Below are 14,385 nucleotides of genomic sequence, written 5' to 3'. Positions count from 1 at the left end.
AAAATGAAGTCTATTATCTGTGAAAGCATTTCTTTGTGGTCAATAGAAAATTTTAAAGCAACAGCCAATTTTCAAAGACATAGAGCTAGAAATGCAATTTTTTATTGGTGCTTAATGTATAACAAAGTCTTTGTTTCAGTATTTGATAAAAAACAACACTGTTGCATAATATTAATGATTTACAGAAAGCCTACTCTTAATGAAGCCATCTTTTGAACATTCATGTTTTCGTAGCTGATGACTAACTAATTCTAACATATTTACTGTTTTATTCTTCATTCTGTGCCTAAACTTTAAAAGAAAATATAAGATATTTTAAAATGAACTTTTTGATCATTACACAATATTGCATAATAAATCAGGTTTTATGCTGTTGATCTTCATATGACACTTAAAATATGGACAATTGTGCTGATTGACTATTGACCCTGACGACCTGCAAGCATGATGTTCACTGACAGCGCCATCCGCTCAGATGATGACTGCAGTGTTCGCCCTATGGTTCGCCCCCATGTCTGACGTCAAAGTATCAATTTCTAAAACGCGCTAACACGTGATAAAACGACATTATAGGAAATGGAGCAATTTATGCAGCCAAAGATATTAGTGAAAATTGTTTGTTTACACAAAGTTGCCCTTGTGTTACTTTGGACTTCTGTTTATCTTCTGTTCTCAGTGTTAAGCAAGTATTTGAGCTCATGATAATTTATAGTTAAACATGATACCATATCTATCATGTTGACCATTAAATACACAGCTCAAAATACATAAGCGTGCGGTTTTATGATATTGTAAGTCACACGACACGGAAGCTAACGAAGATAACATTGAAAGACATGGAGAATATTTCATGTATTTTTTATGGTTTTTATTGTATTTGTACCTGCTCTCGTAAATCCAGAAGTACCACAACGGACTCCGTCACGTCTACAGACACAGGATTCCAGGAATCGAAAAGTGCTCTCAGGTAAACTTTCTGGATTTATAAATTTGCTTTAGGAATATATTTTGTATCGGGCATCGCCGATATAATTTCTAATAAATTTTGGCATCAACACGCCTTAAATTCCCAGCTACACAACACTGATTTTGAAAAAGGTCTCATCAAGCAAAAAAAATTTTTTTTTATCTGTAACTTATCTCTAATAGCTACTTAAACTATGTTGTTTAGAAGTGAAAGTTTCACTGTAAAACTGCTACAATACATGTAAATTTATAAGGTCAAGTGACGTAATTTATAAAATTTAAACAACACTAGAAGCGGTGCTTTAGCCAGTGACTTTAGCATGTTTTGTTGAAATTATTTACATAATTGCTGTTAAATTAAATAATGGGAATGCTGATAATCTTAAAGCTTTTTTCATTTGTTATTCAATCTTTAGTCGTATAACCTAAGAAATGGGAGAAAATTGTTTTCATTTTGATTGCGTCTTTTTTATGACTATAGTGACTCTTTGTGCAGAAACGCGCAAAATTATGTGTGATTCAATAAACTTATTTGTAATATTGAAAAGAAACACATTTTGGCAATGAATTAGCGAATAAAGGTGAATGAAGGAATGTTAAACAATGAACATGGCATATTCACAACTTCAAATTCAACCTTTTTTAACAAGTTTAGTACAGTCAATCAAAATTAAATTCTTACTATATCATGCAGTATAACACGCTTATGCTGTATCATGCTGGATCATAGAAACAAAATATCGAAATTGTCGTTCGTATGACCTCACGATTTTAGTACTTCCGTCTTCCGCATCGTGTTAAATATACACAAATAAAATATTTCCATTAGATCATGTTTCAAAAGACTAAACTATTCATTGAGGTAGACGCATAGTATTTGTTGTTGAATCAACGATGGAACTGGAAGTTGATATATTAGACCATATCGCAATAGTAGATCCAGAATTCAACTCATTAATCAACGTTCCATTCACTACAAGGTAGTAAAAGGTTATTCTCTAAAATTTATCATTTATATCTTTGTCTAATCATTTGCTTCACTGATCATGTCAACTACGACGCTCAAGCGACACTTTTATGTCATTGTTTTTCAATGGCTGTGATTGTATATACTTCAGTACTAGTTTTAAATCATATCTACGAATAACCTGAAATAACTATGATAGAAACATTGATTTTTGGTTACAGTGGTAGTAAATAGTGAAAGAGGTGTAGGCAACGCTGTACAATTAACTCAATATATTTAATTGAAATTTCATTGTCGTCTAATCACTATCGTCAGCCATGGCGTCGTGCAGCAGGGTATTTTTTAATTGCTTGCCATTTTCATATGTTGAAAGTAACAACTCCATTTAAGTTACAATATTTTGTATTCATAACAGGGATGATTATGAGTGGCAAAGAGAAATCATATCTAGCAAAATATCTTCCAATATTCCATATTACAATGTTGTTACCATGACAACAGAAGTGTTGGCAGCAGACACTGGACCTGATGGTGGAGTGCACTGCCTAGATGTGGAGCAGATACAATATTTTAATAAGTTTCATGAATCTAAACATTCAAGTACTGAACTTGTAGCTGGTATTGCCAACTGGACACAGGATCACAGAGCATTTGGACTATCACAAAGTTTATATGACATAGACCCCAAAACACAACAACCCTTTGGTGAACCAAATGCTGATGCTTTTGCTGTTGTAGCGAGGAAGAATAATGCTTTTATGGTTTTAGCAGATGGTTGTGGATGGGGAGTTGGTTCTTTTATTGCAGCAAGAACAGCCGTGAAGGGTTGTATTGAATATCTTACAAATCACTTACACAAATCAAAGACAACTGGAGATATCATTGAATCTATGTTAAATTCATTTAAATTTGCTCATAATTGTATATTAGAATCATCAGGTACTATTACTACACTGTGTGCTGCTGTAGTATTCAAGATGAAAGGAGTGAAGTATTCTGGACTTTGTGTTGTTAATGTTGGTGACAGCTTGGCTTTCATCTATCGTAAACAAGATGGATGTGTTCAAGAAGTGTCCTGGGGATCGCACAACCCTGATGAGAGAGACATGAGGCAATCAGGGGGGTGCATAGGACCATTAATTGGGGATAGTCCAGATTTGAGAAATCTTGCTTTTTCATTTGCTTATGTAGATGAAGGTGACATTGTATTTTTAGCAAGTGATGGTATTACTGATAATTTTGATCCAAATGTGTTGAAAGTGGATTCAGTTGAAGACATAGACAATTTAGTGAATGAAATAACATTTGAAAGGAATTCTGTTCTTAACAAACCCACAGCAAATGATGAATTCCCAAAGCAAAAGCTTCATTCAACAACAGATGATCAAACATCAATGAAATCCAGCGATATTTCACATATTATCATGAAAAAAGTAAGTGACAGTTTCTTCACCTCCGAACCTCATGTACATAATGTTGATAGCATGCTTGATCAACAGAATTCACCAATACAAATTACCATAAAGTAAATGGTTTGAACCCCGGAGTATCGTTATATGTTTGTAAATGATGATCGTCCAGGTTAATAAAGTCCTGAGAAGGACTGTTTTTGTTGTTGTTGACTGACGTTTTGACAACCTTTGCGGTAGTCATCTTCAGAGTCAAACGAGGAGTAAAAGTCAGGTTAGCCATACTTGTTATCTGGTTCTTACGTCATTGTATTGTGTGTACAGGAAATGTGTATTGTCATTGTGGATTAGTGTGAAGTGAAATATTTTTATTTTTATTTGTGATGTGTGATTTAGGTGTGACGTTTTTAGTTGTAATGTGTGGGTGTCAATTGTGTATTGTCATTGTGAATTAGTTTGAAGTGTAATGTTTTTAGTTGATCGTTTGTTTGTATTGTGAATAAGTGGTTTGTAAGGTGCCGGTAATTGCTGTGATCTGTTCAGGGGGGTTTGTTCCAAGTTGGTATACCAACTTTCTAATGTAAGCCGTTGTCTATAGTCAGTACTGTAAGTGATGCATTTTGCTGAGTCCCAGTCAATGTTGTGCTTTGTGATTTGGTGATGTTCGGCAATGTGATTAGTTTTGTCTTGTTTCTTAGTAGCTCGTTTGTGCTCAGTAAGTCTTATGTTTAAGTTCCTGCCAGTTTCCCCGATATAGGAGGCGTGGCAGTCGGAGCAGTTTATTTTGTAAACTGCACCTTGTCGTTCGTTGGGTTGTTCTTTGTCCTTTATGTTCGTTAGTACTTGTCGTAACGTTGTGATTGGTTTATGTGCGACACGTATGTTGTATTGTCGTAAGATACGCGAGATAGTCTCAGACGTACCTTTGATGTAAGGTATCGTTGCTGTTGTCACTGAGGTGTTCGTTTCGTTGGGTTCGTAAGTGTTGCGTTTGATAAAGTCAGAGTTATACTTGTTTTTGTCAAAAACACGTTTGAGATAGTTGTTTTCGTTTTGTAGAGCGTCCGGTGAATCACATATGATTTGTGCACATCTTGTTAATGTTCTGATTGTGGTGGCTTTGTGTGATGTAGGGTTGTAAGATGATTGGTCTAGTAGTCGGTCAGTATGTGTTGGCTTGCGATAAACTGTTGTTCCTAGTTTTTGATTGTCATGTTTTACCAAACAGTCGAGAAAAGGAAGAGTTCCGTTTTCTTCGACATCTTTGGTAAATTGTATGTGGCTGTTCTGTTTGTTGATGTAGTGCTGTGATTGTGTCATCTACGTAGCGAAACCAAAAAGGTAGTGCATGTTTGTAAGTCATGAGCGCCCGTTTCTCTATACATTGCATTACAATTTCAGCAACTACAACAGAAACGGGTGAGCCCATTGCTGTCCCATGTAATTGTTTTTAGTGTGTTCCTTTGTATTGGAAGTAAGTCGAGGTGAGGCAGAGCTCTAGTAACTCCATAATGTCTTCTATCGGTAATGGCAGTACGTCCGTGGTGTTTGTAATGAGGGTTTTCGTACAAGTACTCATGACTTACAAACATGCACTACCTTTTTGGTTTCGCTACGTAGATGACACAATCACAGCACTACATGCAGACGAGATTGATGACTTCCATACTCACATCAACAAACAGAACAGCCACATACAATTTACCAAAGATGTCGAAGAAAACGGAACTCTTCCTTTTCTCGACTGTTTGGTAAAACATGACAATCAAAAACTAGGAACAACAGTTTATCGCAAGCCAACACATACTGACCGACTACTAGACCAATCATCTTACAACCCTACATCACACAAAGCCACCACAATCAGAACATTAACAAGACGTGCACAAATCATATGTGATTCACCGGACGCTCTACAAAACGAAAACAACTATCTCAAACGTGTTTTTGACAAAAACAAGTATAACTCTGACTTTATCAAACGCAACACTTACGAACCCAACGAAACGAACACCTCAGTGACAACAGCAACGATACCTTACATCAAAGGTACGTCTGAGACTATCTCGCGTATCTTACGACAATACAACATACGTGTCGCACATAAACCAATCACAACGTTACGACAAGTACTAACGAACATAAAGGACAAAGAACAACCCAACGAACGACAAGGTGCAGTTTACAAAATAAACTGCTCCGACTGCCACGCCTCCTATATCGGGGAAACTGGCAGGAACTTAAACATAAGACTTACTGAGCACAAACGAGCTACTAAGAAACAAGACAAAACTAATCACATTGCCGAACATCACCGAATCACAAAGCACAACATTGACTGGGACTCAGCAAAATGCATCACTTACAGTACTGACTATAGACAACGGCTTACATTAGAAAGTTGGTATACCAACTTGGAACAAACCCCCCTGAACAGATCACAGCAATTACCGGCACCTTACAAACGACTTATTCACAATACAAACAAAAGATCAACTAAAAACATTACACTTCAAACTAATTCACAATGACAATACACATTTCCTGTACACACAATACAAGATGTAAGAACCAGATAACAAATATGGCTAACCTGACGTTTACTCCTCATTTGACTCTGAAGATGACTACCGCTAAGGTTGTCGAAACGTCAGTCAACAACAACAAAAACAGTCCTTCTCAGTACTTTATTAACCTGGACGATCATCATTTACAAACATATAACAAATTACCATGCTTGTTGGATATATTGTTTAATGCATTCTGTAAATTTTAAAGTTCCAATAGAAATTATGTTATTTTTTTGTGTTGTTAAGGTTATACAAACAGATAGTCCTTGCCAGAATGAAGAGAGCTCAGCAAAAGAACTTTGTGCGAAATTAATTAATTTTGTTCTAAAACAAACAAGTGAGAAGCGAGAGTTTCTGGAAAAAAGTAATTTATGTAAAAAGGATTTTGAGGAAAAGAAAAAGACAATTCCAGGAAAGTTAGATCATGCGACTGTTGTTGCATATGAAGTTTGCAATTTTCAACTTAAACCTTTAAGACAAACTACTTTGAAAGATTTTGCGAAATTAGGGGAATCATCTGTAAAATGCAGTGGAAATGTTACTGTGGAGATGAACAATGGAAATGAAAGTTTGTCTTCAACAAATAAACCTGAAGGATATACATTGCTTGGGTTGTTGAAGTGATTTTGGTTTTAAATGAGATTGGTACTTTCATACATATTCTTTATTTTAATATTAAAATATTCATAGGATTTGGTAGCCATTGGGGCATTATATTTTCAAAAACAGTTTTTAAAAAAAAGGGTCTCAACAAAAAAATGACGAAATCAAACTCAACATTTGCGGATTCTAAACTTTGTCTGCTGAATGACAAACAACTTAAAATATTATAACTTAAAGTATATTTAAAGATTATGCCATAAAATTCTTTAGTTTAATAAAATATTAAATATTGAATGTTTTGGTCTTTTCTCATTTTGATAAATTTTTATAATAGAATTGTCCATTTTAGGTTTCATAAGTACTTACTTTCCAACCAAACTGCCCTTTTTAGAAAATAGAAGGTCCAAGAAATGCACAGTCAATTGTCATTGCAACAAATTAACAATATTATTGTCTTGCTAAGTGACATGGAGTTTAGAGTCAATATATATCAAAAACACAAACTAGAAGTTACAAAATGTTAACTCTGACACTGGAAGCTCCAGGTTCCTTAGCCCTATGACTTACTTTCTGAAATAGTTCATCACCAAATTTGTTTGACTTGAGAGCATTAAACACAAACAAAAGTTTTATTGTGTGATTTGGTTTTCAATTTTTGAGCAATTCTTTTATAAAAAATATTTCATAAACTTTTTCTAATGCATGCTGTGACTTTTTGTTCTTGATAATATTGAATTCTTTAAATAAGGCAACCAAGTTGTTTACATTTCATTACATAAAATATACAGGAATATTTCTTCGACAGATTGCATTACAATTTTCTATAAACCTCATTGTTGTGTTCTTTTTTTATGAACCACAGTAAAATAGGATGAAAACAATTCTTCCCCTTCAAAGATATCTCTTATTGCAATAAGAACAACTGTTCTAACATGAAGTACATCATCTTTGAAATACTTATGGCCATAGTTTGCATTTGGCAAGTACTTCATGTAGACAAGAGGAAAGTTACTTGGTATGTCTAGCTCTTGATAGGTAACATTGGCAGGGAATTTTCCTGTGGCATTATTAACATATTGTCCTAATGAAAGGTGATTTGAAGGTGTAGATGTGAGCCATGTCATATCACAAGTAAAATATTGTCCAATCATGTCACGATGACAACATGACCTAAGGAATTTAATAATGACTTAAAGTGAAACAATAATAATTTTATGTACAGAGTCAATAACTAACACAAATCTACTGTGAATATTGCTGATATTACCAAAATCTAACAGTTAACCAACAACTTCAAATTCTTATGTTCTCCAAATGTTATGGCTACTGAATAAATGGTTTCCATGTAACAAAAACATACCATTGTCACTATATTTATAGCAAGCCAAGGGTTGATTAAGCACAACAAACCATGTTTGCTGTAAGTATTGTTAAATAAAAACTATTGTTTTTTCCAGAATATCAGCAGGGGTGGTGCCAGCCCCCTCATTGGGGAAAATTATTTGACGATTTGTCAGGGAATCAAAAAAAAAGTAATTTCCAATGATGATTATTGCCATTTATTTAAAGTAGTGTCAGCATTCAGCATTGGTAATAATCTTCATACACATGCTAGACATCAAATTAAAAAAAATAATAAAGTTACTCTAAAATACTTATTTTTGAATGTTTATTAGAGAACAGATATGCAAATGCGAAATGAGATATATTTGCATATGCAATCACCACGACGCTTGCCCGCTATTAGTTTTCTGTCGGTTGGTTTTTGCAACTTGACTTTCGAATTTTAAAAGGAAATTTTTTAAAGTAAATGGTTTGAACCTGGGAGTATCGTTACATGTTTGTAAATGTAGATCATCCAGGTCAAAATGACTCTGAAGATGACTACCGCTAAGGTTGTCAAAACGTCAGTCAACAACAACAAAAACACTCCTTCTCAGGACTATACCAACCTGGACGATCTACATTTACAAACATGTAAGGAAAGTTTTTGTAAAAAAAACTCTGCTGTTTGACTTTCAAATCAGCAATGAGCATCCAATTCTGACAGTTTTACATGTATTGCGGATATTGCCTTTCATAAATCACCATCAAGCGTCTGGACAGCTAATGATGTTAGGAATTCATTGTGATGGAGGGAGCAAACTGGATTTGGTTACTGTAGTTAACAAGTTCAATGCTAGGTTTCCCAAAGTGTAGAATTGTTCTCTGAAAATCAAACAATCAAATCGAATGATTCACCGAAGTTATATCTTACTCATGCATTTTTAATATTGCCTCTTATGTTTATATAAAGTATTTCCTAGTACACAACTGATTCATTATATACATGCAGTCAAAAAGAACTGCTCGCCAGTATAAATGTTTAACAAGATAATATTGAGATGAAATGACAAAACATAAGATTTAAGCTAAACAAGAAAAAAAAATAGTATACCTAATAACCAATAGATTCTCGTCTTACTTTGATTACAGCTTTGTATAGGAAGAATGTTCAATACATTTATAAAGCTTTGACGGAGATAATGGTTATTTGATTATTACTATCCAACATTACTAGAAAACGCAGGCATTCTTTTTACTTACTGTATAGGTTTGTTATAGCCTATCATATGTATATCCCTGGATTGCACACACGACTAGCAGGGCTGTTAGTACAATGGTGATTGGTGGAGATATTCATATATTCAGTTGTGTCAGACTGACTTCTTTTAAAATTAAATTTCTTTTCAAAAAAATCAATTGGGCAAAACCAAATATATGAAAAAACAAGCCATCCCTCAAGTTAGCATTTTAGTTGTGGCTCTCACAACTAATCGAATATGTAATGTTAATTTTTCATGTAGATGTAAATTATTATTTTCAAAACCAAACTATATGTTTCAACGATTTAGTTAAATTGAGGATTGATAATAATTTTCAAAAATTTTGTCTGAAAAAAGGATTTGCATGGAAAGTGCATTGTCAGATCAGCCTAGAAAGTCAGCCCCTCCTCCCCGTTGGGGATCTAAGCCCCTCCATCAGAGAATTCCTGGCACCACCCCTGAAGATCAGAGAGCTACACCAAAGGCGATTTTTCAATAATGATCACATAAAACACTCACTTATATATTATTCTTGACAAGCCAGAGTCATTTCCGTCAATTAAAACACCATCAACACATCGAAAGATGAATGGATTTGCAATGGACTGAAAAAATATTGGTTCATGAACTTGATACACAGTTCCTACAAACAGAAGGTAAATTTAAATCATACATACTGAGTTATGATCTTCACATTAGAAAGTGAGACACAAGATGGAAAATAAATAATGCACAATGCTGCATATAAACTGAGACATGCTCACTATGACATCATGTTCACTATGACATCATGTTCACTATGACATCATGCTCACTATGACATGTTCACTATGACATCATGTTCACTATGACATGTTCACTATGACATCATGTTCACTATGACATGTTCACTATGACATGTTCACTATGACATGTTCACTATGACATCATGCTCACTATGACATCATGCTCACTATGACATGTTCACTATGACATCATGTTCACTATGACATGTTCACTATGACATGTTCACTATGACATCATGTTCACTATGACATCATGTTCATCACAATATCATGTTCACTATGACATCATGTTCATCACAACATCATGTTGACAATGACATCATGTTCACTTGGACATCATGTTCACCATGACATCATGTTCATTATGACATCATGTTCACATCATGACGTCATGTTGACAATAGCATGATGTTTACCATGACATCATGTACACTATGACATCATGTTGACATGTTCACCATGACATCATTTTCATTATGACATCATACCAGGATAAATAGATACAACATCTCCTTTCTTTGTGTTTCCACTGGAGATAAAAACACCAGTTCCAGAGACCTGACTAGGAAATCGTTTTATAGAGAAGCCAAGAGTTTTTCTCATAATGTCTTCCTTGGAAACTGCCATACTATGTTTGCTGATTTCCTTGAAATATGTTTTCAAAATGTCCAGAGCTCTTGCATCCGTTATTAATTTATCACTTGATTGTGCATAAACTTTTCTTGTCTGTCTTAAGTCATAACTTTAACTCAGTAACAAGGTACTATGGTATTCATAAGTTATAAACTGAAAATTGAAAAATACCTGTTTTTTAAATTCACAATGATCCACGGAAGGAAACGATAACGATAATTATTCCAGCGATCCAAGATCGTTTTCCACCAACTCCGCAATTTCATCTTCATATTGCTCATGCTAGACACAGTTAAAACTATTTTACGGCACCAAGACCAGTTTTACTTAAGAGTTTTTAAAAAAAAATTTCTTGTTAACTTGCTCAGGTGTCAATTGCTGTGGTCGATGGCAATGGTCATGATTTTTGAATTTACTTAAAAGCGCGCAGTATGTTGGTCAGCGGTAGCGTCAACGTGATGTAAGGTCAGTGAAGTGATATAAGTAAGGATGAAAGCGTGAAGCAATGCCAGAAAGCAAAGTTAGCAAACATTTAGATCTACACAAACTGAGTAACTTTAAATATAAGTGAAAGATTAAAATCGATTCTAAATGCCTAAAGACAGGATAAAAAAGAAGTCTCGTCAGCATGGAGCAGCTGCTAGTCAAGGTTTGGTAGCTATCAAAAATCATTATATTGTTTAAAACACACGATCACAGATAAATATTTTTGTTATTTATTAGGAATTCAGTTTAAAACTGATCTTGGTCAACATATATTAAAAAATCCACTTGTTGTCAATGGTTTGATTGAAAAGGTGAATGACAAACAGACCTTTAGTTTTGCATGAAGATCAATTAACAGCATTGTGGAATGCCTTGTGAAGGAAGTAAAAAACATTTAACATGAACTGTGTAATTTAATCATTCAAGTATTGACAGATGATGATTGTAAGAATCTCAGAAAACTGATCTATATTAAAACATACAAATCATACAGCAACTGTAGTACAATAACATTTATACCATAGTTATCTCTTCTGTATGTATTATTTCATTTATTTGTACTATTTTTCACCAGGCTGGTTTGAGATCAACTGATACACTTTTAGAAATTGGTCCTGGAACTGGTAATATGACTGTCAAACTTCTTGAAAAAGTAAAAAAGGTTTGATCTTAACATGTACATAAATAAGGTAATTAATGTATTATTATTAAGGTTTGATCTTAACATGAACTGTGTAATTTTTATCAACATTGCTGTATTAGCTTCTACAAGATGATGTCAGCCAAATGAATCTATTCACAAGATTTTAGGTCTTTCCCAAGAAATGTATTTAGAGCTTTTTTGTAGAAATGAAATGACTCAAAGTTCAATTTCAACCTCCATTGCCATACGTTTTTGAAAACAAACACACATTTCTTTGAATAAATATTTTCGTGGTGCCCATATTGACTCATTTTACAACTGCTCATTTTGCTAATTACATTGCAAAAATATGATTGACAATGCAAGAAGTAAGTAAATTTATCATTGCTGAATAACATTTCAAATTCTTTATGAAGCTCTGTATTTTTCTCTCTCACAGTTTTAGTACCATTCTGTTACTTTACTGAATGTACATATTTTGTTAATTTGAATGGCAAAATGTTTGTGAAGATTTTCTTACATATTTAAGCTTGTTGTTATCATGTCATTGTCATGTCATTGTTGTATAATACATCTTTAGGTAATTGCATGTGAAGTTGACCCCAGGCTAGTTGCCGAATTAAAGAAAAGAGTGCAAGGAATGTAAGTAGAAGGTTAGATTTCATTGTTAAATTTTTGTTATGTAAATAATTTTGATGAAATGTAAATCTTCTGAATATTTTAAAAACATAATTACAGGCCATATGCATCAAAGTTACAAGTAATTATTGGTGATGTTCTTAAAGCAGATCTTCCATATTTTGATGTTTGTGTTGCTAATCTTCCATATCAAGTAAGTATGTAGATTGCTGACAAAATGTAGATGTATAGGGAAATCTTTAATGCATACTACATGAATGGCAAGATTATAACATGTATGTATTGTTTCCATTTTAGATTTCATCACCATTTATCTTTAAACTTCTGTTACATCGTCCATTCTTCAGGTTTTGAAGCTGATTTTTATTTTTTTCCCATTTGACATCATTCATAATGTCATGTAATCATTTCAGATGTGCAGTATTGATGTTTCAGCGAGAGTTTGCACAAAGACTTGTAGCTCAACCTGGAGATAAATTATATTGTAGACTTTCTATTAACACACAATTATTGGCTAGAGTTGATCATTTGATGAAGGTACCTTATTCTGGTGCATATGTTTTTTTACATTTGTTATTGTATGTTATGTCTTGTGTTGTGTGGTTGCATCTCATAAACAAAGTTCCACATGTGTATGAATGTCTTCAATTATAGTTTTCCGTCTTATCAGGTTGGTAAAAACAATTTCCGACCACCACCTAAAGTTGAGTCAAGTGTCGTGCGTATTGAGCCAAAGAATCCTTCCCCACCAATAAACTTTCAGGTATTTTTAGTAGATTTCACACTTTTTTGTGCTTACAAGAGAAACTTTTTCAATTGTCATAAGTTTACTTGCTGGATTTGTCAATGTTGAACATTGTCCTTATTTTAGGAATGGGATGGTCTTGTGAGAATAGCATTTGTAAGGAAAAATAAAACTCTAAGTGCATGTTTTGGGTAAGTTTAATGAGATTTTTGTATACAATCCTCTGTTTGTTGTGGAAAACTCTTTCTTGTTTTTGTTCAAGTTCAAAGTCTGTTTTGGAATTGATAGAGAAGAACTACAGAATACATTGTTCTTTTAACGAAGTAGTATGTATAGTTTATTTCACAATGTTCAATATCAGTTGAATTGTTGATATCATTTTTTTGTAAATTGGGCTTTTTACGTAGTTTGAAAAAATGAAAAACACTTTTACAAAATACATATTTATAATTTCAAAAGATGACTTTCTGCTTCTAAAGTTTGCCATTGGTAATTTATTACTCAACTCCCCCAGTAAAAAGACTTGGGCGAAATCCTGGATCTAATGTCATATAAGGAAACACACTGCACACCAGCTTGTTTGACATCTTGTATCAGAGATGTATTTAATTTTTTACCTAAGCTTCATTCACTTTTGTCATCGCCATTGTAAATAGACATTGTGTAATAAAGAGTTAAAAATGATCAAAATTTCCAACCTTATAATCAAAATAATCCATGAAAATTCATTCTTCATGAAACATATTGTAAAAATGTTTAAAATCTTCTTAACTATCGAAATAATCTTATTCACTTTGCATGGAAGATGGCGTACCTAAAGTACGCGTGCCGATATATGTTTGATAGTAAGCACTTTCACCTTTTATATATTTTTTTATCAACCATTTTTTGTTTGCAATAGATGTTGGAAGAAAACTTTGATATGAAGACCAAAATCCAAGAAATTTTAAATGAAAATGATTTTTCTAAGAAAAGAGCTAGATCTATGGACATTGACGATTTCTTAAAGTACGATTCACAGTTCAATTGCGATAAATGGTTAAGTGCTTTACTGCGTAACTAATTTGGATTTTTTCTTTTTTCAGATTACTTCAAGTTTTCAACTCAAACGGAGTTCATTTTGCGTGAACGTGAGTGATTGAGAATTGTTGTTGATTGACTGTAAAGGTTTGAAGGATGTTTTTAAGGTAGAAATAATGTTATTTGATAAAATTGTTGTATAATAGTGTATGTGTGAAAACCTTTTATGAAGTCAATAATTAGCTTTTTTTGACCTATGCTATATGCAGTCAAAAGTTTCCATTTCAAATATGGGTAGGAGAACAAGGCTATTTGAAACTAATTGATTTTCGCC

The 14,385-nt window shown here is 33.5% G+C and overlaps 3 protein-coding genes and 1 long non-coding RNA gene across 5 annotated transcripts; 2 read left to right on the top strand and 2 right to left on the bottom strand.

The window, feature by feature from the left end:
* Positions 1-68: 68 nt before the first annotated feature.
* On the bottom strand, positions 69-968 carry LOC124443492. Its single transcript, XR_006947673.1, has 2 exons — positions 884-968; positions 69-291 (listed from the first exon to the last, which is right to left on the bottom strand). It is a non-coding gene; the product is annotated as an uncharacterized LOC124443492 (long non-coding RNA).
* LOC124443415 (PP2C-like domain-containing protein CG9801) lies at positions 632-6,809 on the top strand. 2 transcript variants are annotated; one of them, XM_046993908.1, is made up of 3 exons: positions 632-967; positions 2,349-3,366; positions 6,159-6,809. In XM_046993908.1, exons 1-3 carry the CDS (start codon positions 837-839, stop codon positions 6,534-6,536), a joined length of 1,527 nt encoding a protein of 508 aa, XP_046849864.1. In that variant the 5' UTR covers positions 632-836; the 3' UTR covers positions 6,537-6,809. The 2 variants fall into 2 exon arrangements, with proteins under 2 accessions (XP_046849864.1, XP_046849872.1); XM_046993916.1 differs by lacking the exon at positions 632-967 and adding an exon at positions 1,756-1,946.
* Positions 6,810-6,926: 117 nt separating this feature from the next.
* Positions 6,927-10,914, bottom strand: LOC124443461 (SET domain-containing protein 9-like). The gene is made up of 4 exons (XM_046993928.1): positions 10,690-10,914; positions 10,374-10,615; positions 9,620-9,743; positions 6,927-7,685 (listed from the first exon to the last, which is right to left on the bottom strand). Exons 1-4 carry the CDS (start codon positions 10,797-10,799, stop codon positions 7,346-7,348), a joined length of 816 nt encoding a protein of 271 aa, XP_046849884.1. The 5' UTR covers positions 10,800-10,914; the 3' UTR covers positions 6,927-7,345.
* Positions 10,915-10,987: 73 nt separating this feature from the next.
* LOC124443430 (probable dimethyladenosine transferase) lies at positions 10,988-14,313 on the top strand. The gene is made up of 12 exons (XM_046993926.1): positions 10,988-11,167; positions 11,242-11,315; positions 11,579-11,665; positions 12,228-12,289; positions 12,386-12,479; positions 12,584-12,633; positions 12,700-12,823; positions 12,957-13,049; positions 13,158-13,222; positions 13,294-13,357; positions 13,933-14,039; positions 14,117-14,313. Exons 1-12 carry the CDS (start codon positions 11,110-11,112, stop codon positions 14,157-14,159), a joined length of 921 nt encoding a protein of 306 aa, XP_046849882.1. The 5' UTR covers positions 10,988-11,109; the 3' UTR covers positions 14,160-14,313.
* The last annotated feature ends 72 nt before the right edge of the window (positions 14,314-14,385 follow it).

Source organism: Xenia sp. Carnegie-2017, unplaced genomic scaffold (assembly GCF_021976095.1).
Source record: "Xenia sp. Carnegie-2017 unplaced genomic scaffold, XeniaSp_v1 HiC_scaffold_1, whole genome shotgun sequence".
Taxonomy (NCBI): Eukaryota; Metazoa; Cnidaria; class Anthozoa; order Malacalcyonacea; family Xeniidae; genus Xenia; species Xenia sp. Carnegie-2017.
This window is presented reverse-complemented; position numbering and strand designations above follow the sequence as displayed.